The sequence below is a fragment of the Cnephaeus nilssonii genome (assembly GCF_951640355.1).
Source record: "Cnephaeus nilssonii genome assembly, chromosome: 13".
NCBI lineage: Eukaryota > Metazoa > Chordata > Mammalia > Chiroptera > Vespertilionidae > Cnephaeus > Cnephaeus nilssonii.
The window spans coordinates 46,302,034-46,322,268 of NC_137084.1; the positions used below are offsets into that span (position 1 = coordinate 46,302,034).

General features: G+C 59.7%; 1 protein-coding gene across 1 annotated transcript in view; it reads left to right on the forward strand.

Moving 5' to 3' along the window:
- Positions 1 to 20,235, forward strand: part of MYO7A (myosin VIIA) — an 82,330-nt gene that overhangs the window by 29,192 nt on the left and 32,903 nt on the right. The window contains exons 5-18 of the mRNA XM_079788629.1: positions 346 to 530; positions 1,048 to 1,169; positions 1,250 to 1,392; positions 1,649 to 1,762; positions 2,726 to 2,879; positions 4,457 to 4,533; positions 5,134 to 5,253; positions 5,948 to 6,090; positions 7,075 to 7,285; positions 7,810 to 7,945; positions 10,955 to 11,061; positions 16,140 to 16,277; positions 17,536 to 17,694; positions 18,344 to 18,436. Coding sequence (XP_079644755.1) covers positions 346 to 530; positions 1,048 to 1,169; positions 1,250 to 1,392; positions 1,649 to 1,762; positions 2,726 to 2,879; positions 4,457 to 4,533; positions 5,134 to 5,253; positions 5,948 to 6,090; positions 7,075 to 7,285; positions 7,810 to 7,945; positions 10,955 to 11,061; positions 16,140 to 16,277; positions 17,536 to 17,694; positions 18,344 to 18,436 — 1,902 coding nt within the window. The remainder of the gene's footprint in view (positions 1 to 345; positions 531 to 1,047; positions 1,170 to 1,249; positions 1,393 to 1,648; positions 1,763 to 2,725; positions 2,880 to 4,456; positions 4,534 to 5,133; positions 5,254 to 5,947; positions 6,091 to 7,074; positions 7,286 to 7,809; positions 7,946 to 10,954; positions 11,062 to 16,139; positions 16,278 to 17,535; positions 17,695 to 18,343; positions 18,437 to 20,235) is intronic.

Here is a 20,235-nt window from a genome sequence, read left to right on the forward strand (position 1 = left end):
ATTTTCATAAACAGTTGATTTGTGCCCATTTTACAGATGAAGATAAAGAAATCAAGGCTCAGAGACCCTTTCTCCCTCTCTCCTCACTTCTTTCCTCCTTTCATCAAATGTCCCTGACACCTCCTCTGAGCCAGGCCCAGTGCTGGTCTGAAGACCCGCCCCCCCCCCCCCCCCCCCCCCCCCCCCCCCGATCACAGGGAGGCAGGATTCTGACACCAGAGCCTGGTGGCTCCAAAGCCGGTGCCATCCCTCCTGGAGGGATGGAGCAGACAGAACCTGAGGGCCCTCCGGAGTCAGAGCTCCCACACGGGCCGCGGTGAGCGCCCTGGTCTTTGTTCCCCGCAGACGTACACGGGCTCCATCCTGGTGGCAGTGAACCCCTACCAGCTGCTCTCCATCTACTCGCCAGAGCACATCCGCCAGTACACCAACAAGAAGATTGGGGAGATGCCCCCGCACATCTTTGCCATTGCCGACAACTGCTACTTCAACATGAAACGAAACAGCCGTGACCAGTGCTGCATCATCAGGTGGGCGGCCCGGCCCCAGTGTGGCGGTCCAGGCTTAACCCCTGGAGCACTAGCTACGTGCTCCTGCTAATGTCTCATAGTATAGAGAATCGCCTCCCCTCTCCCAGGTCTTAGATCTCTATTAATGCGACCAAAGCTCATGTTCACTTTTGGGGCCAACCTTATTTACTGCTGGCTCCTATTAAGTTACGGTCAGTTGAAAGCTCAGGATCCTGTTCTTTCTTGGGCAGAGGGTAAAAGGACAAAGCACGATCCAGCGTCTAATACGTGCCATGCTATATATATGGCAAGTAGGGAGGGAGGGATGTGCATGTCTGAATGACGGGGAAGGAAAGTAACCTCTGGTTGTGGCAGAGCAGTGAACTCCTCTAGCCTTTCCCGCCCTGGAAGGTCTGTATTGTCAGCCCGTTACACAGACCGGGGAGGGCTCGTGGGGGAAGCAGCTTGGGCTGAAGCGCTGTGAGGAGGGGGACGACACACTGTGACAGGCGTGCCTCTCTCTGGGTGTCCTCTGCAGCGGGGAGTCTGGGGCAGGGAAGACAGAGAGCACGAAGCTGATCCTGCAGTTCCTGGCGGCCATCAGTGGGCAGCACTCGTGGATCGAGCAGCAGGTGCTGGAGGCCACCCCCATCCTGGAAGGTAGGGCCAGGGGCCTCCGGGGAGGGCTGGGTGGCTGGGTGGGGGCTGACCTTGCCCGTGACCCTCTACCCACCCTGAAGCATTCGGGAACGCCAAGACCATTCGCAACGACAACTCGAGCCGCTTCGGGAAGTACATTGACATCCACTTCAACAAGCGGGGTGCCATCGAGGGCGCCAAGATCGAGCAGTACCTGCTGGAGAAGTCGCGCGTCTGTCGCCAGGTGGGCCCAGGCCCGGGGCCAGGGCTGACCCTCACAGAACCCTAGCCACAGTGCCGCGTGGACTTACGCGTCCGAACAGCCTCCGTTGTCCCTAGGCTGCTGCCTGCTCGCAGGCCCGAAATCCGCCATGGAACCCCCAAGGAGCTTTTCCCTGGAAGCCACCTGTTCAAACAGCAAGCCCTGTGGCCAGGCTTCCTGACTGGTTCCTGGCGGCCTCCTCCTGCGCTCCTGCCCCAACACCTGTCCCCGTTTTCAGGCACCTGACGAGAGGAACTACCACGTGTTCTACTGCATGCTGGAGGGCATGAGCGAGGACCAGAAGAGGAAGCTGGGCCTGGGCCAGGCCACCGACTACAACTACTTGGCTATGGTGAGGCCCAGCTGGGGCATCCGGGAGGGGGACAGCCATCCCAGTGAGGTCGGGGTCGCCCACCCAGCTCTAGGCCGGGCGGGTGGGAATTTCCACGTGGGCTTTCTCCCATCCTCTCTCCTGCCCCAGCCCCAGCCCATCCTGGGCTTGTGTGTGCCCTAGGCCTGTTCCCCACTTGGGTACACACCCTCTTGCGCACACATCTAGACAAATTCTCTCCACAGACACACTTAATGTGTGTAGACGTGCCAGGAGTGCAGGATGCAGGACACTGTGCTTCATGCCTGAGGGCTCGCTGATTACAGGGCTCTGGTGCCCGCCTCTTGCTGCTGGCAGGCCACCAAGGAGAAGTGGGCCAGGACATTGCTACCACACAGTAGGCTGGCTGGGGGGGGTGGGGCACCAGCTTCCTTAGTCCCGGGGAGACCCTAGGGCTGGTTGCCTGGAGATGGGCTGAGCCATGTGGGCACAAGTGTGAGCAATGGCACCTGAGGGATGTGGAACAAGAAGGTGCATGTATGTGTGTTGTAGGTATAACATGTGCACACACACACACACACACACACACACACACACGGGTCTTACAGGCACACACCATGGGGCAGGCCCTGCCAATGCTCCTTCCACCCAAGGCTGCACCCGGTGAGGGGTTCAAGACCCTGAGGGTGGGCGTCCATGGGTGGAGGGGAGCATGGCAGGGCCTTGGTGCTGTGCCTGCCAGGTGGGGTGATGGGCCAGGCCTGGCGTCAGTGACCCAGACCCTCTTACTCACGGGAAAGGGGCACCCAGGGTTCCAGGCGAAGGAGATGTGTTCCTGAGCCACTCACGTGGGGGCTTTCTAGGCTTCCTGGGAGTCACAGTGCCCGTTAGGTGAGGTCGGTGCCCGGAGCCAGGCTGCGAGGCTGGGCAGCGAGGGCCCCCCTGGTGCCCCCCGTCACACACTCTCCCCCTCCTGCCCACCAGGGTAACTGCACAACCTGCGAGGGCCGCGAGGACAGCCAGGAGTATGCCAACATCCGCTCCGCCATGAAGGTGCTCATGTTCACGGACACAGAGAACTGGGAGATCTCCAAGCTCCTGGCCTCCATCCTGCACCTCGGCAACCTGCAGTACGAGGGTGAGGGCCCTCAACGGTACCCCACTCCCCCAACCCTGTGCATGACACCTAGCCGTCCAGGGGGTGCTGGTGGCTTCGATTCTGTCTCAGCATGTACCTTCTTCGGGAGAATTCACCTGTGGGCGATTTGAACAGGTCCCCTAGCCTCAGGTGTGGTAAACTGTGCTGAAATTCCCCTGTGGAGTAAAGTGTAATGGGGGATGACTCTTGGCCCTTTATTTATTTATTTATTTATTGATTTCAGAGAGGAAGGGAGAGAGAGATAGAAACATCAATGACGAGAGAGAATCATTGATCGGCTGCCTCCTGCACACCCCCTACTGGGGATCAAGCCCGAAACCCAGGCATGTGCTCTTGACCGGAATCGAACCTGGGACCCTTCAGTCTGCAGGCCAACGCTCTATCCACTGAGCCAAACCAGCTAGGGCAGTGGTCGGCAAACTCATTAGTCAACAGGGCCAAATATCAACAGTACAATGGTTGAAATCTCTTTTGAGAGCCAAATTTTTTAAACTTAAACTTCTTCTAACGCCACTTCTTCAAAATAGACTCGCCCAGGCCTTGGTATTTTGTGGAAGAGCCACACTCAAGGGGCCAAAGAGCCGCATGTGGCTCGCGAGCCGCAGTTTGCCGACCACAGAGCTAGGGCACTATTAGCCCTTTAAAACCACTTCCAAATTTGGTTTCTTCTTTAAGGTCAGGTGTCTTAAAGAGGGAGTAAATTTTTGAATTAATTCATACTAAGGTACGAGTGATTAAATAGCCATCTTCAGAAAAGGGGAAAGCTAGAAAAGAGAATATGTTCACTCATCTAACACTCCCTGGTCACCTACTGTGTGCCAGGCTGGGAGATGGTCCTCTAAGGCAGGCACCGAGTTCCATTTTGCTCTTGCCCTTGGTACCCAACATGGTCCCTCGACTGAGTAAGAGCTTGAGCTTAAGTCGAAACGGATCCTCTTGGAAAGTGTTTGGTGAATGAATGAAGAATCCCAGCTCTAAGAAGCTCACAGTCTAGTGAGTCTTAAAAGACTAAGAGAATGCATAAATACGTGGAAAAACAAATCGATGTTCCCCTCTCTCTCTCTCAAAATCAATTCTTAAAAAAAAAAGAAAAGAAAAGACTAAGAGATGAAGAAAGAGTACACCAGGCAGAAGGAAGAGTTCATGCAAAGGCTCTGAGGCCTGAGGAAGCATGTGGGGAAGGACAGAGAGCATCAGGCACTAAGCCAAGCAAGTTCACAGAACCTGTCTCAGAGGAGCCACGGATTGTTCTGGGAGTCTAGAGTGAAGGCTGGGGGGACGGGGGAGGCATGACTGCCCGTGTCCGATACCTGGGTGCCAGGCGTAGAGCCAGGTGTTGGATACACACGGTTTCTAAGCTCATGGTGCCCATAGTTCATGATGAGAACATTCTTCCCACGTACATTGACCAGAGAAGCTTTAAATCAGAGTGTGGTGTCCTTCGTGGACAGGGCGGCCCCCTGAGCGCAGGCGTGGCATTCGGTCCCCTTAGACTGCCCCCTCGCCCCCGTGCCCACCCTCCCCTGCCTGACGCTGTGCCCTCTTGCTGCTGACAGCCAGGACATTTGAAAACCTGGATGCCTGCGAGGTCCTCTTCTCCCCGTCCCTGGCCACAGCTGCATCCTTGCTCGAGGTCAGTGCCCAGTCTTCTGTCCCCTTGGCTGTTTTTGTTTCTCTCAGAGGGACAGTTTTGACCTCAGGCCCGGGGCTGAGCATGTGGGCCTAAGGAGCTGGGACCTCTGCTTGGGAAAGTTCTAGGAATTCAACACGGAGAACACACGTTGCACAGAATCTGTGCCGGGCACGGGTCCCTGGGAGGAGTAGAGCCCAGAGCCTGGCTTAGCCCAGCTGGTCCTGGGAGCAGCAGGGACTTAGGGGACCAGGGATGGGGTCCCCGAGTGAATCAGCTTGTCAGTCTTTTAGCAAACCCTAGGCTCGGCCCTGGTTTGGAAAACGGCGATGAATAAAGCCAGAGTAAGAGCCAGCCCTGGGAAGGGCAGGTAACATGCCGGGGGCAGGCAGGGGCCGTCAGAGAGCAGGTCCCTCCCGCAGGGCTGGGTGGGCTGGCGGTTGGGGAGGATTGGCTGCAGGGCCTGGGAAGGGCATTCTCAGTGGAGGGAACAGTCTGAGGGAGGCCTGGTTGTGAAGGGGGAGGGGTTCTGGGTGCCGTGGGAGTTCTAGGGAGGGACTGGCTGGCGGGTGGCTGGGTGAGCTCCCGATGTCACCCCACCAGGTGAACCCCCCAGACCTGATGAACTGCCTGACCAGCCGCACCCTCATCACCCGCGGCGAGACGGTGTCCACCCCGCTCAGCAGGGAGCAGGCGCTGGATGTCCGCGATGCCTTTGTCAAGGTGGGCTTGTGGAGGGGCCCCCTGCTCTCCCCGCCCCTCCGGAGGATGGGGTGTTGACGGGCAGGAGCTGAGGGGTCCACAGAGCTGGTGGGCCTCTGGGCCATGACCCCGACCTGCCCTTGGACCCAGGCTCCCGCCACTGGATGCCTTGGGCTGAGTCCCACAGGGGCTGGGAGTTGTGCCCCCAGAGGCCCTGCCCTCCGCCCTGGCCTGCTTTGATTTCCAGCCCCTTGGCCCTCATGCTGGGGCGTATTCTTTGGACAGTCTCTCTGCTGTGCCGCTCTCAGCCAGGGGCACCCTCTCTGGTCTCTTCAACGAAGAAAGGCTGGGTGGGCGGGCGGGGTGCCGAATCCTGCCTGTTCCCACAGTCACGCTTGCTGTCCCTGCTCTAGGCCCTGTGCTGGGCTCTGGGGCCTCCAAGGCATCCAGAGCTGATGGGGAGACAGAGACGGGCGGAGAAATGGGAGTCAAAGGAGGGGTCCCCAATCCCTGAGGTCAGGGAGGGTTTCCTGGGGAGCTTTGAAAAACGAGTAGGAATTGTCCAAGCAGAAAAGGGTGCTCCGGGCAGGGGAACAGCGTGAGTAAAGGCGTGGGAGTTTCAGAGCTTGCTACCGACGGAAGGGGCCGGAGCGAGGCCTGTCTCCCTGGGAGGCGGTGGCTGGGCCGGGGCTGATGCGGCCGCCCTGCCTCTCAGGGGATCTACGGGCGGCTCTTCGTGTGGATCGTGGACAAGATCAATGCCGCGATTTACAAGCCCCCCTCCCAGGACGTGAAGAACTCTCGCCGGTCCATCGGCCTCCTGGACATCTTTGGGTTCGAGAACTTTGCCGTGAACAGGTAACGGTGGGGCTCTGCCCTGCGGGACTTTTCTCCCACAACACGGACCGGCAGGTCACGTCTCTCCCTTTAGGCTGCATTCGTCGCCCCACACACACCCTGCCAGGCTGCTGGGAAATTGGACTCCAGTCGTCCCCGTGGGCCCTCTCCCCTTCCTCCCCATCCCCTCCAGTCCCCGGGCCGGCTGAGGCCAGCGAGGAGGGGGTGGTGGTGGGGAGGGGGGAGGCTCTTATATCGTCACGGACACTCCAGGCCCTGCTGCCCATCGGCCTGTGCCCAGCTGTAAGGTGCCCGGAAGCAAGTGAGGCTGGGCTTGAGCCCAGGTTGAGATGGGGGTCTTGGCCACACGTGGAGGCCCACCCTCTTGGGGGGCCGTGTGGGCAGACGGAGGGCACAGGCCCAGGTGGCAGGAAGCCGGCCCTGCCCCACTTCCTAGCTGCGTGACCCCTGGCAAGTCGCTTCAATTCCTGTGATGTTTGGATGACTCGAAGCCCTCCCCACACCCCGCCGAAACGCCCGCGTTGAATTCACGGGGTGTCACCGGGAGGGCGCTGAGTTGGTGGCTCAGCGATGTCAGCCGTCAGGGCTCTGCTTCCAAATCTCCCCAGCCCCCTCCCCAGTCCGCTGACACGCTGGACCGCCCCTCCTGGGCCCCCTGCCTGCCTTGGCTCTTCCCCTCCAGGCGCTCTGCCTGGGGCTGGAGCCCACCTGCCCGCCCTCCCCGGGGCCTGGCCATGCAGGGGAAGGGTCCTGAGCCCCGGGCCCTGGCTTTAACTCTCCCTCTGACTCACTGAGTGACCTTGGGGGGAGGGGGGGTGCTTTGCTCTCGCTGGGCCTTGGTGTCCTCTCCTGCACATGAGGGGGGTGGACATGACAGTCCCGGCCCCCGGCAGACGTGGAGGCAGACCTGGGCCCCCACGCGGTGGAGCAGGGCCTGAGAGACACCCCCTTGTCCCTGTGTCCACTGTGCACCCCCCTCCCCAGCTTCGAGCAGCTCTGCATCAACTTCGCCAACGAGCACCTGCAGCAGTTCTTCGTGCGGCACGTGTTCAAGCTGGAGCAGGAGGAGTACGACCTGGAGAGCATCGACTGGCTGCACATCGAGTTCACCGACAACCAGGACGCCCTGGACATGATCGCCAACAAGCCCATGAACATCATCTCCCTCATCGACGAGGAGAGCAAGTTCCCCAAGGTGGGCCTGCGGGGGGCGGGAGGGTTGCATCCTCCACACCCAGCCTCCAGCCTCCGCTTTCCTCGCCTGCAAAATGGGGCTAATGACACCCGGGCTCAGGGTGGCTCTGGGCCAGTTCCAGTGCATTCACCTGGCATTTGGAAATCAGTACCATCCACTGGGTCCTGCACCAAACGCCGAAGATCTGAGGGTGCAGCTGGCACAGAATCGGTGCTCCAGACACGGACGAGGCCTTGGAGTGGGGAGGACCTGTGCCCAGGGTTTTACTCCCAGGAGTAGATTTTCTAAACTGGAATGTACTATCACGGTTGTGTTGATCCACTTCACCCACTTAACCGATGGGGGAGCGGAGGCTCAGAGAGCTCCCCTGTGGGCTATAAATAAAGGGAGGAAAGTTCTTGAGAAAGACAGAAGAGGGGGTGCAAAGACGGGCAGAACAGGCAGGGGGGCCTGGTGGAGAGTGGGGGGAGTGGATGGTGGAGCGAGTGGGAGAGGAGGCCCGACAGCTGCCTCGGTTCCCACAGGGCACGGACACCACCATGTTGCATAAGTTGAACTCGCAGCACAAGCTCAACACCAACTATATTCCTCCCAAGAACAACCACGACACCCAGTTCGGCATCAACCACTTTGCTGGTGTCGTCTACTATGAGACTCAAGGTACAGGCGGGCTGGCCGGGGCTGTCTCGTTGTCTGTGCCCCTCCCTCCCTCACCCTTCTCCAGCCCAGGACAGAGACACCAGGGCCTGGAATGCAGAGTGGAAATGGTGGGATCAGTGTTTTTGTTTGTTTGTTTTAGAGATTTTAAAGTGTTGTAGTAAAATAGCTATAATAATAAAAGTGTAATATGCTAATTAGACCAGACAGCTGAATGACCTTCCGGACGTCATTCCAGACAAAGCTGCAGCAGTGGGGGCCAAAGCAGAGACGGTTAGGGGTGATCAGGCAGGCAGGCAGAGGTGGGTAGGGGCGATCAGGCAGGCAGGCAGAGTGGTTAGGGGCGATCAGGCAGGCAGACAGAATGGTTAGGGGCGATCAGGCAGGTTGGCAGGTGAGCGGTTAGGAGCCAGCGGTCCCGGATTATGAGAGGGATGTCTGACTGCTGGTTTAGGCCTGATCCCTCAGACATCCCCCGAGGGGTCCTGGATTGCGAGAGGGTGCAGGCTGGGCTGAGGGACCCTCCCCACTCCATGCACGAATTTCGTGCACCGGGCCTCTAGTATAATATAAAATTTACTATGTTAACAACTTTTAGTCTATGGTTCAGTGGCATTAAGTTGTTCACAATATAGTGCAACCATCATCGCTATCCGTTTCCAGAACCTATTCATCACCCCAAATAGGAACTCTGTACGCGCTGACAATAACTCCTGCTCCCCCTCCCTCCAGCCTCTGATAGCCTCCATCCTACTTTCTGTCGTACATATTTGACTATTAGAAGTCCGTCATGGAAGTGGAATCATACAATATTTGTCCTTTTGTGTTTGGCTTATTTCACTTAGCATAAGGTCATCGGCAAGGTTGATGGCTGTTAGAGCATGTGTCCTTTTTAGTTACCATTTCATCTGTTGGTGGACATTTGCGTTGTCTCCATGCTGTGGCTCTTGCAAATAATGCTGCTGTGAACGTGGTGTACAAGTATTTGAGTCCCCGCTTTCAGTTCTGTGGGGTGGGCTCAGTGCTCTCTGTACATATGGGAAACTGAGGCTTATAAGGGGGTTCTCTGTTCTTACAAGACGTAGCCCCATTGGATGCAAAGCCAGGCCTAGAACCAGCCCAACTTGCCCACCAAGACTCTTTCAGCCAAAAGACCACGTGTGAGCTTTGAAGGGGATGCTCTTCTTCCCTCCTGGGACATGCAGTTGGGTTCATTTTCAAGCTAGACGTCAAGAAGAGGGTCAGAACACAGCCAAGTTACCCCACTTGGGATTCTTACAGGGTCTGCCAGAAGCCTGCAGAGGGCCCCAGCCCGCCCCACTGTAAAGGGCCAGCCTGGAATGGGTCTCAGTTGTGGGATGTGTGCACATGGAGCTCCGGCCATTCAGCCCCAAAGGGCCCCATCCACCTCCCAAGCCACTGAAATTCAAAACAAATAAGCATAGTCATCGGGTTGGCACGTCCTTGTTGAGTTGGCCCAGAGGCAGTAGAGTGCATCATGAGCCATGCTGCAGGGGTGAAATCCGAAGGCTGCTCAGCCCTCCTTAGAATATGAAATGTGAGATCCCACCGGGCTGTTAGAGAGAAGGAAGCCCACGTCCTGTGGGAAGGACTCTTGGGCAAACCAATGGGTCTGTTGTTGGGAGTAACAGAGGACTGTATTTTTCAGTTCAGTGCCACCAACATTCACTGAGCATCTGTTACGTGCCAGGCTTCCTGCTGTTGCTGAGGATGCAGACGTGAAGACCGGGGGAACTTTACAGGAAGTTATAGGTCATAGAACGTTAGATTTGGGGGGAACACGAGGGTCATCTACTTCTGTGGGTTTGCAAGTTGAGGTCCAGAGAGTGAAACGACTTGCCTAAGATCGTTAACCCAGGTTTGAGCTGCTTTGAGCAATTCTGCCAGCATTTTCTGGTTCACGAAGTCCTGTTTTAATCGGGCGTTTTGTTTATGACGTGGATGGTGACAGGTGATCTAAAGAGAAGCCACAGCCTTTGAGCACTGTCTTTCCCATCTGACAGATGAGGAAGCTGAGGCCCAGAGGGGACCTTCCCAGGGCCACAGTGCTTTAGTTAGAGCCCTACAACCCATGCCACCCCCAGAGCCCCCCCTTCCACTGCCGAGTGCTCCTGCAGCTCACCCCTCCTCAGATGCCCGGAGGGCAGCCCAGCACTGGTCTCTGTACCATCCACCAGCCCGCGCATCCCGAGTCCTGCGGGGAGAGGGTGCTGCCTCTCTGCAGTGTCCCTCCTCCTCAGCCCTGGGCACCTGTCTCCTGCCCCCCTCCCAGCACCCCACCCCTGTTAACCAGCTCCTAACTCCCCAATACCCGGGAACGGCAGTGGGGGTCTATGTGGTGCAGGGAAGCCTCCTTGGCCCGCACCAGTGGTCTGAGTTTGAGTCTTAACTCTGCCTGTGACTTGCTGTGTGATGCTAGGCACCTTGCTTAGCTTCTCTGAACATCGATTCACTCCCTTGTGGGATGAGAAGGGAATTCCTGCTTGTCCCACACCTCCTGGGTGCGGGGGTAGCTGTGAGCGTCGGAGCTGTGAGGGGACTTTGAAAACATAAGGCAAGCTATTTTGAGTTATTTTCTGTACTCTTAGCCGGTGCCAGATCAACACGTAGTCTCTCCCAGGTGACACTTACCAAGTGCTTTTGACACCTTTGTTTAAAAGCCTAAGGCTGGTCTTTTAGGCCTTGGGGTTCACTCAGGAAGGGGCCCACGCCGTCCCGGGGCAGACCTCCTGCCCTCTCTCTGGCCAGCCTGAAGAGGGGCTGTGTGGTTGGGGAGATGGCGCTCCAGCTCAGGCTCTGCCCTCACTCTCTCTGTGACCTTGGGCCAGCGGCTGTCCTCTCCAGGCCTCAGTGTCCCCACTGTAACGTGGGCGTGGGTGGACTGGGGGAATTTTGAGGATCCTCTGGTCTTGCATTTGGGGCGGGGCTGAGTCTTGTCAGGCGGAGGCAGCCGGAGCCGCTGAGGCGTGACCACTCTTTGCCGCTGCCCAGGCTTCCTGGAGAAGAACCGGGACACGCTGCACGGAGACATCATCCAGCTGGTCCACTCCTCCAGGAACAAGTTCATCAAGCAGATCTTCCAGGCCGATGTCGCCATGGTAACGTCGGGGCAGGGCTTCCATGGGGCGGGAAGGGTCCCCAGGCCGGTGTCTAGGCACCCTCGTCCAACAGCTTCAGAGCGTCCTATGCTTCTAGGAGGGGTTGGGGGCCCTCCAAGACCCTCCCATCTGGTCCTCCTGTACTGACTGGGCGGGTATGGGGGCGGTGCATGGCCCAGAGAAGGGTCACCTGAGAGGTCACAGAGCAGAGCCTGATCAGGACTTGGTTTACCATGGGGGTCCCCCCTCCCCCCTGGACCTCCTACTGCTAACAGGGAGCAGGGCAGAGGGAGCAGGTCCAGCCTCAAGGTCGTAGGTAGGTGTGGGCATTCAGAGAAATGGCACAAAGGATAGAGCTGCACCAGCCCTGCAGAATTTCCCACCTCCGTCTCTCTTTGTCCCTAAATGGGAGGCTGGTGGGCTTCCCCCTGCAGGATCACAGGCCTTTTGTTTCATATTTCCTCCTGTCCCGTGGCTTCTGGGGGGGGGGGGCACAGAGAGGCTCACAGGGCGGGCAGAGCCGCTGCCCCCTCGGTGCCCGTCCAGGCCTCGGATGTCCCCAGCCCCAAGGAGCCCAGACCTCTGCCCTGAGGGTCCTCCTCTCTCCCTGGTGGGTTTTGCCCTCGGTTCTCTGACCCACCCCGTTCTCCTTGCCCCTCCCCCATCTCGCCCTGCACTGTGGTTCCTGCTGTAGTTTCTCTGTGGTTACTCGTCGGGCACCCTCCGCCAGTCAGCAGCTTCTGCGAAGGTAAAAGCCCCCGAGGCCGCGGCGGCCCTGGGCCTAGGCTGTGTCCTTGGTCCCCATGGCACCAGGGTTTGGGAAAGGCCTGGCTTTTCTTTTCCGTTCTTTCTTTTTTGAGTGTGTTTTTGTGGAGTGGTTTGTGGAGTGGTTTTGGTTTTGGTTTTTGAGTGTGTGTACTACAGACATCTCAGTTTCTTAAAGAAGGAAACTGAGTCCTAGAAAAAGAAGCAAGACTTGCCCAGCTACCCCGAGAGCCAGGGCAGAGCCGAGACCAAACCGAGTCTCCCAAGTCCTCTGCACCCCCTCCGCTCCCCCCCCCCCCCCAGCCTCTTCGAGGCATCAAGGCGGCTCCTCCCCAGGCCCTGCACTCGGCCAGGTCCTCGGTGACCTTGTGCGGCAGGAGGGGCAGGTTTGCAGATAGAAAGCTCAGAGATGGGGTGTGACCCCCCTCCCAAGTCAGCATCCTGGGGAGCTGGCCCTAGAAGGCCTCTCCCGGACCTGCTAGGCTCTGGAACAGCCCCTGCCGTGTCCTGACCACCACCTTCAGGTCGCGGCTCCCCGGGCGCGTTAGGTACCCCAGGTGCTGGGTCCCCTTAGCGGCCAGAGCCCTGCCATCCCCTTCGCCTCCCTTTGCTCTTCGGACCCTCAATCTCCTCTTCCCATGCTGGGTGTAAATGCTGAGTCCCTCTTCCTTCCTGGAGGTCTGGCGCCCCCTGCTGCCCAGTGCCTCACAGAGTTCCGAAACAATTGGTGAAAGCCATCGCTGCAGAGTGGCAGGAGCAGGGCGGCCTCTGCCCTCTGCCCCTGGAGCAGCCCTGAACCGCACGCCCATTGTGGCTCAGTCAGGTAACAGGGTGAATGTAGGGCCACCACCAGGAGGGAGCCCCGGACTCCTGAAGCTCCAGCTCCCAGCACTCCCACCCCGAATCCACCGGTCACAGGGTCACGTGGATGAGACCGGTGGGCCTGTAGGCTCTCCTGGATTCTTTCCTCTCGTCCTTTCCATTCTTTCCTCTCAGCCCACCCCTGCCAGGTCCACCCACTCCTTCTGGTCTTGCATAGTCCCGGAATACCACTGCACCCCGTCTTTTTCTCCCACCCCTTCTCCTCTCACCCCAAATTACGATTGCCCCCATGGGACAGCGAAAGAAGCTGGGGCCCCGGGAGGCCTAGCTGCTTGCTTGCGCTCACACAGCTTGTGACACACACACGGGGTCTGATCCAGGTCTGGGACAGCGACTTGTCCGAGGTCACATCCAAGTGAGGGCGAGTGGGGCTGTTCAAGTCCCCGCTCTTTTCACTGCCCGACGCTGACCCTGTGGGCGTCACCCCTAGAGAAGGAAAGTGCTCTGTGCCTGGGAAGGCCACGGCTGTTACAGCACAGGGAACCAGCCGGGTGGAGTGGGAGTCGGTTCATCCACACAGTGTACTGGCTGCAGGGCTTTCTCGGGATGGAAGCCCAGACGCCTTGTCCAGCGATCTGAATGCCTGTCCTGTGCAGACCCCATCCCTGGACTCCCAGCCCTGCTTCTTGTGTCTCCTCCCCAGGGTGGCCCGGCGGCCCCACCCCAGCCATTGCTGCGGGGAGATCCGCTGAGCACCCAGATGAATGTCTAACCCCAGTCACGTGTCCCAGGGCCCTGAGTCCGCAGGACGCCTTGTTCACGCTGTGCTGGAGGCTTCACCTGCCTGCACCGTCCCAGCCCCGCTCCCCTCACACGCAGGCGCCTGCCCCTTAGGTCCCTTCTGTGGACTCACTCAACACTGACTTTTGGACTTTTCACTCCTGCCTTTACCCTACCCCTCCTCCCCGCCCCCACCCAGATGCCATTTCCAAATATCTTCAGGTTATCCCCGAGACAAGGAATATCAAAAAGGGCCTCCTTTCCCTTCACTGATAGGAAGCCACATCGGAAACCCAGGTGGCCAGGGAGTGACGGTAGAGCCCGCTCCATAGCCCCATTCACTCCGTGATCCAGTCATAGCTACTGATGGCGTCCATTATGTGCCAGACACTGTCCTACGTGTTGACGACATAGTAGTGAACAAAACAGGGGGAAATGTCCTGTCTGCATGAAGCTTACATTCTAGCAGAAGGGGAAATAGTTCATCGGTTCATAGTAAGTCAAGTATATAGCATGTCAGGTGGGGCTATATGCTATGGAGAAAGATTAAGGAGTGGGGAATGCCGGTGGTGGGGTGTTGCAATGTTGAATAGGGGGCATCAAGAAAGGCCTATGGAGACGTCAATAACGGGGGGGGGGGGGGGGCGGGGGGAGGGCCCCGCCGCGTGCATCGTGGAGGAACAGCAGGCAGGGAGAGGGAACAGCAAGTGCAATGCCCTCGGGTGCTCCTCACGCCTAAGCCCGCCGGGGGCCTTGTAGGAAGGGCGCTGGCCGGAGGGAGGAGTGGGCGGTGGAGGCGAGCAGTTCTAGGGGCCAGGTCTTGCGGGCTGTCAGGCTGTTGTGTCAGTAGCAGAGTGGAGGAGGAGTGGAGGGGCAGGGGAACAGAGCAGCTTGGAGGTTCTCGCAGTGATCTGAGAGCGCGCTGGTGGCTTGGACCGGGCTGACAGTGAGGAAGTGGGAAGGACGCAGGTCCCGGGCCTCCTTCGGAGGGGGAGCCGAGAAGATGCTGACCTGCTGGGTGTGAGAGGAGCTGGGGATGGCTGCTAGGTTTTTGGCCTGAGCAGTTGGAGGTGGACAGTTTCTGGGAGCCCTGGAACCAGGTCAGCACCACTTCAGATGAGCTGTGCTGTGGGCTGGTACCGTACCAGGCCCTGGGCACCGCAGTGAGAGGCAGGCCCACCTGTCCTCACACGGCCTACAGCTCAGAAAACACAGACTAAGTGTGGTCAAAACCAAAGAAAGCTGTGTGTTATGTGTTGTGTATGCTATGTGTGTGTTCTGTGAGCTGTGTGTTGTGTATGCTGTGTGTGTATGAGTGTCTGTGTATGTGTATGAGTGATGTGTATGCGCTGTATATGAGTGTCTGTGTCTGTGCTGTGTGTGCTTAGGGCCGGGGTTCCCACACAGGCTGGGCACAGCCCAACCTGGACAGCTCCCCGTCCCAGTGCCGCTGCTGGGCCAGGGTTGGGGGCAGCCAGCCTGACATTCACCCACCCCCCTGCAAACACTCCCAGCTTCCCTTGGCAAACCTTAGGATATGCTCCAAATAAAACGAAAATGGAAAACACTGCACATTTCAGACCAGCAAGTGTTTGCTGTTTCTCGGCAGGTTCGTTTCAGTCTGGGGCTCACGTTCTATGGGTTCAACACCTCTGCCTCCCACCCACACCTCACATGTCTGCATCTGCACCCCTGGTTTGGGGCGCTATAGGAGATCAGCTAAATTTAAGTCTCGTGTGTAGCATAAAACCTTACAATGATAATCAAGTTCATTCATAAGAAATCCTCACCCAACAGAAGTTGCCAGCAAAACAATAACATCAAAATGCTTTGGACTAGAATCTGGGTTCTATGGCCAGTGTCTGGCTATCAGTCTGAGACGGTCCGCTTCCTGTTTGTTTGGTGTCTGGCCTCCCCACCCCACCCCACCCCACCTCACCCCACCCCACCGTTTCACCATATTCTGAGAGGGGCTCCACCAGGGCAGGGAGGTGCAGGGGTCCCTGGTGGGCTCCCCAGAGAGACTGGCTGGTGGAGCCCAGAGCCGTGGGCCTCGGGCCACGCAGTGGGAGGCCAGCTGTGTGCCTTCTTAGGGGGCTGACCCAGGCCTGCGTGGCCAGCCAGCTGCTGAACCGCTAATCCCACAGGAAGGGGGGCACAGGCAGCAGCCCCCCCACCCCCGCTCCGCCCATCCCAGGTTCCCAGGTTGCTGTTCACGTCCACTGTGCCCACTCCCGTCGCAGCCTGTCAGCCTGAGAGAGAGGGAGGCTCAGCGCCGTTTAGTGACCTGCTCAAGGTCACACAGGAGGTGCTGGGGCCAGGGTTTGACTGTAGGTCCTCTAACCTGTCTCTGGGAATGACCCCTCCCCTTACCCGTGCTCGGAGGGAGCACGTTGGGCCGCTCATTTATTCCTGGAGAGGGAGACGGGAGACAGAGGGGGCTGTGCCTTGCCTAGAATCCTCCAGCACACCAGGGCTCTTCCTGGCTCAGGTCCCAGCAGGCTCCCTGGAGGGGGCACGCCTGGGTCCGAGCTCCAGCTCAGACCAGACAGGTCACAGGGAAACCCCAAGCACCCCGGCAGCCTGCTTCGCTGGGCTGTCCTCCCGTCGGACCTGAGCCCGCTGACCTCCCACCCCCCCTTCCCTTCCCTTCCCCGAGTGCTGGCGGGACACAGGTCAGCCCCTCCCATCGCTGTGGTCCGTCCCCCCAGGGCGCGGAGACCAGGAAGCGCTCGCCCACGCTCAGCAGCCAGTTCAAGCGGTCGCTGGAGCTGCTGATGCGCACCCTGGGCGCCTGCCAGCCCTTCTTCGTGCGCTGCATCAAGCCCAACGAGTTCAAGAAGCCCATGGTGAGCGGCCCTGGCGGGGGCCAGCCTGGAGCCAGCCTGGGGGGGGGGGGGCGGGCGGTGGAGGGGCTGGGCTGTGGGGGGCAGGGTGGGGACTGGGTGCTGTGGGACTGAGGCTCAGGGAGGCAGGCGAAGGGGCTTGTGGCTGCAGAGCCCAAATCCTCACTGGGCGCCCCTGTCCCCCCGGGGCTCTGGATGTGTTGTTCACCTCATGCTCCTCCTAGAGGCTGGGGTGGGGGTGGAGGGGCAGAAGGTGGGGGGCCATCACCGGGCCAGGGAAAGTGCCTGGAGGGAGAGGAAACAGGTGGCGGAAGGAAGCCAGCCGCCCGCACGCGTGCTGGCCCTGCCCCCTGCCTGGACACATTCCCCGGAGTGCGCTGACCCATCCCCCTGGGGCTCAGGGCCAGGTCTGCCGGGGTGCGAGCTCCCCACCTAAAGCAGGAGGAATGAGGCCAGGGCCCTGCCAGGCAGCTGGGTACCATCTCTCCTGCTCTCAGATGCCCAGGGACCCTTCTCTGGGCCCCGCCCTCAGCATCTGTGGCCTGGACCTTGACGGCAGGACATTCTCACTGCCCTCTGCCCTCCTGCCCCCGCCTCCCTGCCCAGGCCCCTCCGCTGCAGGGAGTGTCACACGCACACCTAACCGCTCGCTGCTGCTGCCCCCCAGCCAGGCCCCCGAGGGCCTTCTCAGCCCCGCCAGGAGCCCCAGGCCAGCCCTGCCCGCTGCCGTCACAGAAACAACTTGGTGCCAATTAGACAAAAGTATGTCTTTCTTAAGGCACTGTACTGTCAGCAGCCAGAAAGTGGTCTAATAACGACCAATCTGCAATGGCCGTGGTATGAAGGGCAACCCCTGGGATTGTGCCAGGCACCTCGCACCTGCACAGCCACAGTCCCTGTGAAGTCCCCGACACGTCCCGCCCTTTCAGGCTTCCACTCCTTCGCACAGGCTCGCCCTGCCGCTCCGGTGTTCTCCAGGGTTGGAGCAGAGGCTGCCTCCTCCATGCAGCCCCTCCGGACGTCCCGGGGGGACTAAGCCATCTCTCCTCTATGCCCCCGAGCCCCCGCTCGCCCCCGGGAGGATCTCGTTTCTTGCTGCCATGTGGGTTTGAACGGCAGACCCAGGTTCAGTCCCACCTCTGCTCCTCACCTGCGGTGTGGCCTCGGCCTCTCCGGGCCTGTGTCTGGGGCTGGGGACACGCGGAGCAGGGCTGGCCTCCCCACAGGAGCCGCCGGCACTGACGCCCTTGGCTCTGGGCAGCTGTTCGACCGGCACCTGTGCGTGCGCCAGCTGCGGTACTCCGGGATGATGGAGACCATTCGCATCCGCCGAGCCGGCTACCCCATCCGCTACAGCTTCGTGGAGTTCGTGGAGCGGTACCGAGTGCTGCTGCCCGGCGTGAAGCCGGCCTACAAGCAGGTGCGGAGCCGGGGCACAGGTGGCAGGAGGGGAGGCCCAGCTCTGGGCTGGGCAGGGGCCCACTTTCTCCCTGAGACGGTGCTGGGCGTGACGTCCGCTTGCCACCTGAGGTGCGGCTGGGAAAACGGGGTCGGGTCGTGGAGTGCACGAGGGCTTCGATGGCCACGCTTGGTGGGCGTGGACTTCACAGGTGGGCGTCATGGGTGAGACCAGGGCTACCAAGTGGGCAAGAGGGTGTTGTTGTTTTTTTAAATATGTTTTTTATTGATTTCATTTATTTTTTTAGAGAGAGGAAGGGAGAGGGAGCGAGGGATAGAAACATCAATGATGAGAAAGAATCATTGATCGACTGCCTCCTGCATGCCCCACAACCCTGGCATGTGCCCTGACCGGGAATCGAACCGGCGACGTCTGGGTTCATGGGTCGACGCTCAGCCACTGAGCCACTCCAGCCAGGCAGATGTGGGAGCGGGTCCCGCAGTCGCCTGCCGAGCTAAGGAGAAAAGTGGGGGTCAGAGAAGGCAGGGCCTTCTGGGGCCACACAGTGAGTTGGGGCAGAGCTGGAGCAGGAGCCCTGCCTCCCAGCCTTGGGAGGAGCACAGAGGTGGCCTTTCCCGCTGTGCATTCCCTGGTGCGCCCCTCCCCCCAGGACGACCTTCGGGGGACCTGCCAGCGCATGGCTGAGGCTGTGCTGGGCACGCACGACGACTGGCAGATTGGCAAAACCAAGATCTTCCTGAAGGTGAGAAAGGCTCCGAGCCGGACGGCCTTGGGGGCTGTGGCCTCCTGTCGTGGTGGGAAACGGGCGCTAGGGGGCCTCTTTGGAGCAGCTGGCCTCAGATGGGGTCAGGGCTGGGCCTGCGCATCCCCCCATCCTGCTGTCTGTGATAGGACGACTGGGCGTGTGGGCGGGAAATGACGCCTTCCTGGTAGGGGCGGGGCAACTGGTATTGAGCCCGGCTGTGACCTGGGGTTGGGGTCAGAGCCCTGACCCTGGTGGGAAAATAGAAGACCAAAGTGGGCGCATGGGTTCAATGCTGACCCGCGGCTGTCTTCCCTGGGCCTCTGGGCAGCCCCTGGCCCTCGCTGAGCCTCATTTCCCCATGAAATGGGATGTGCCTGGGGGGGATTTCTCAAGTGTATCTTTAGGTCTCTCCTGTGGTTGCCTGCCAGGCAGGGCTCACCCCAGGCTCTGCTGGGTGCCACCCCCTCACTCTCTAGTGTCCCTAGTTCCCACCCTCCCTGACACAAACCTGGAGCTCTCTGGCTCCCACCGCAGCCTGGGCAGGCACCAGAGCCCGCTGTTGGGGAGGGGGCAGGGCTGGGAGCAGGAAGCTAGGCCGTGGGGCGTCCTGGCCTTGGAGCAGAGCTTGCTGGGTGTTGGGGGTGGCGGGCCGCTGCCGCAGGGACAGTGTGCGCTCCCAGCGCGCCGGCTTCCTCATTTCCATTTCCGTTGCGTTCGCTTTCTGGCTGTCCGGGGTGACAGGGCAGGCTCCTTCCTCTGGTGCCGGGTGGGGCCTGGGCTGGGCAGGACATCTGGGCGGAGGGAAGGAAGGAGCTGGAGGGAGCCCCGGGCTCCAGTGCAATTCCTTCCTGGCTGCGGGGCCACGGCCCGTCCCTTCATCCCCCCCCCGAGCCTTCATTTCCTCATCGGAAAAATGTGTGCACTGTGCCCTGCATCCCACAACTGCCCCGACTCCATGGGGCTTTTCGTCCATGATCTTATTTAGTCGTCACAGCAGCCAGTGAGGTAGGATCATTGTGCCCATTTCAGAGGCTCGGAGAGAAGAAGTGAGATGCCCGAGGTCAGGCCCTGGGCTTCCAGCGGTGCCCGGCCATGTAGTAAGGGAGGGAGGGCATGCAGCACGGTGGCGCCGAGCCAGGCAGCTCTGAGGACCATCACTGTCCCCAGACTCACCGCTCTGGGCTCTTCAGAAACCAGGAGTGGTTTCCAGTCTCAGTGTCCACTTCTCATTCATTCATTCAGAAAGGCATGGCCGAGCAGCTCCTCTGTGCTGAGCTCTCGCCACAAGAAATGTGGTCTGTGATTAACTGGTGGAAGTGGCTCCCCCACAGAGACCCAGCACGGGGCCCTGTGTGCCTGGCTCCCTGAGGACCCACTCCAGCACCCAGCACGGTGCCGGCCATGGAGACGTTCATTTTAAAGGCATTGAGTGAATGATGAGATTTTGTCTAACCAGAGTGAAGGTTGGGGTGTGGGGGTGAGGAGGGGTCAGGCCTGGAGAACTTGGCAGGGCCTGAGTGCCAGGGGAGACCAGGCCTGTCCCTGAGAGTCACGGGCATCCCTGTAGGATCACCTGACAGTTGTTTTAGGAGGGCCCCTGCTTAGGGAGAGCCAAGGGGAGCGACAGAGGCCAGGAGGCTGGTTAGGAGGCTGCTGCCAAGATCCTAGAGGGTGGCTTGGCCCAGGTCAGAGGCTGATGTGACAGAGACATCTGGGAAGGCACGGCTTGGGCAGAAAAGGCCATAGGGAGGAAGCCGCTGTGTGTGCCCATTGCACCCTCTGACTCCACCCAGTCA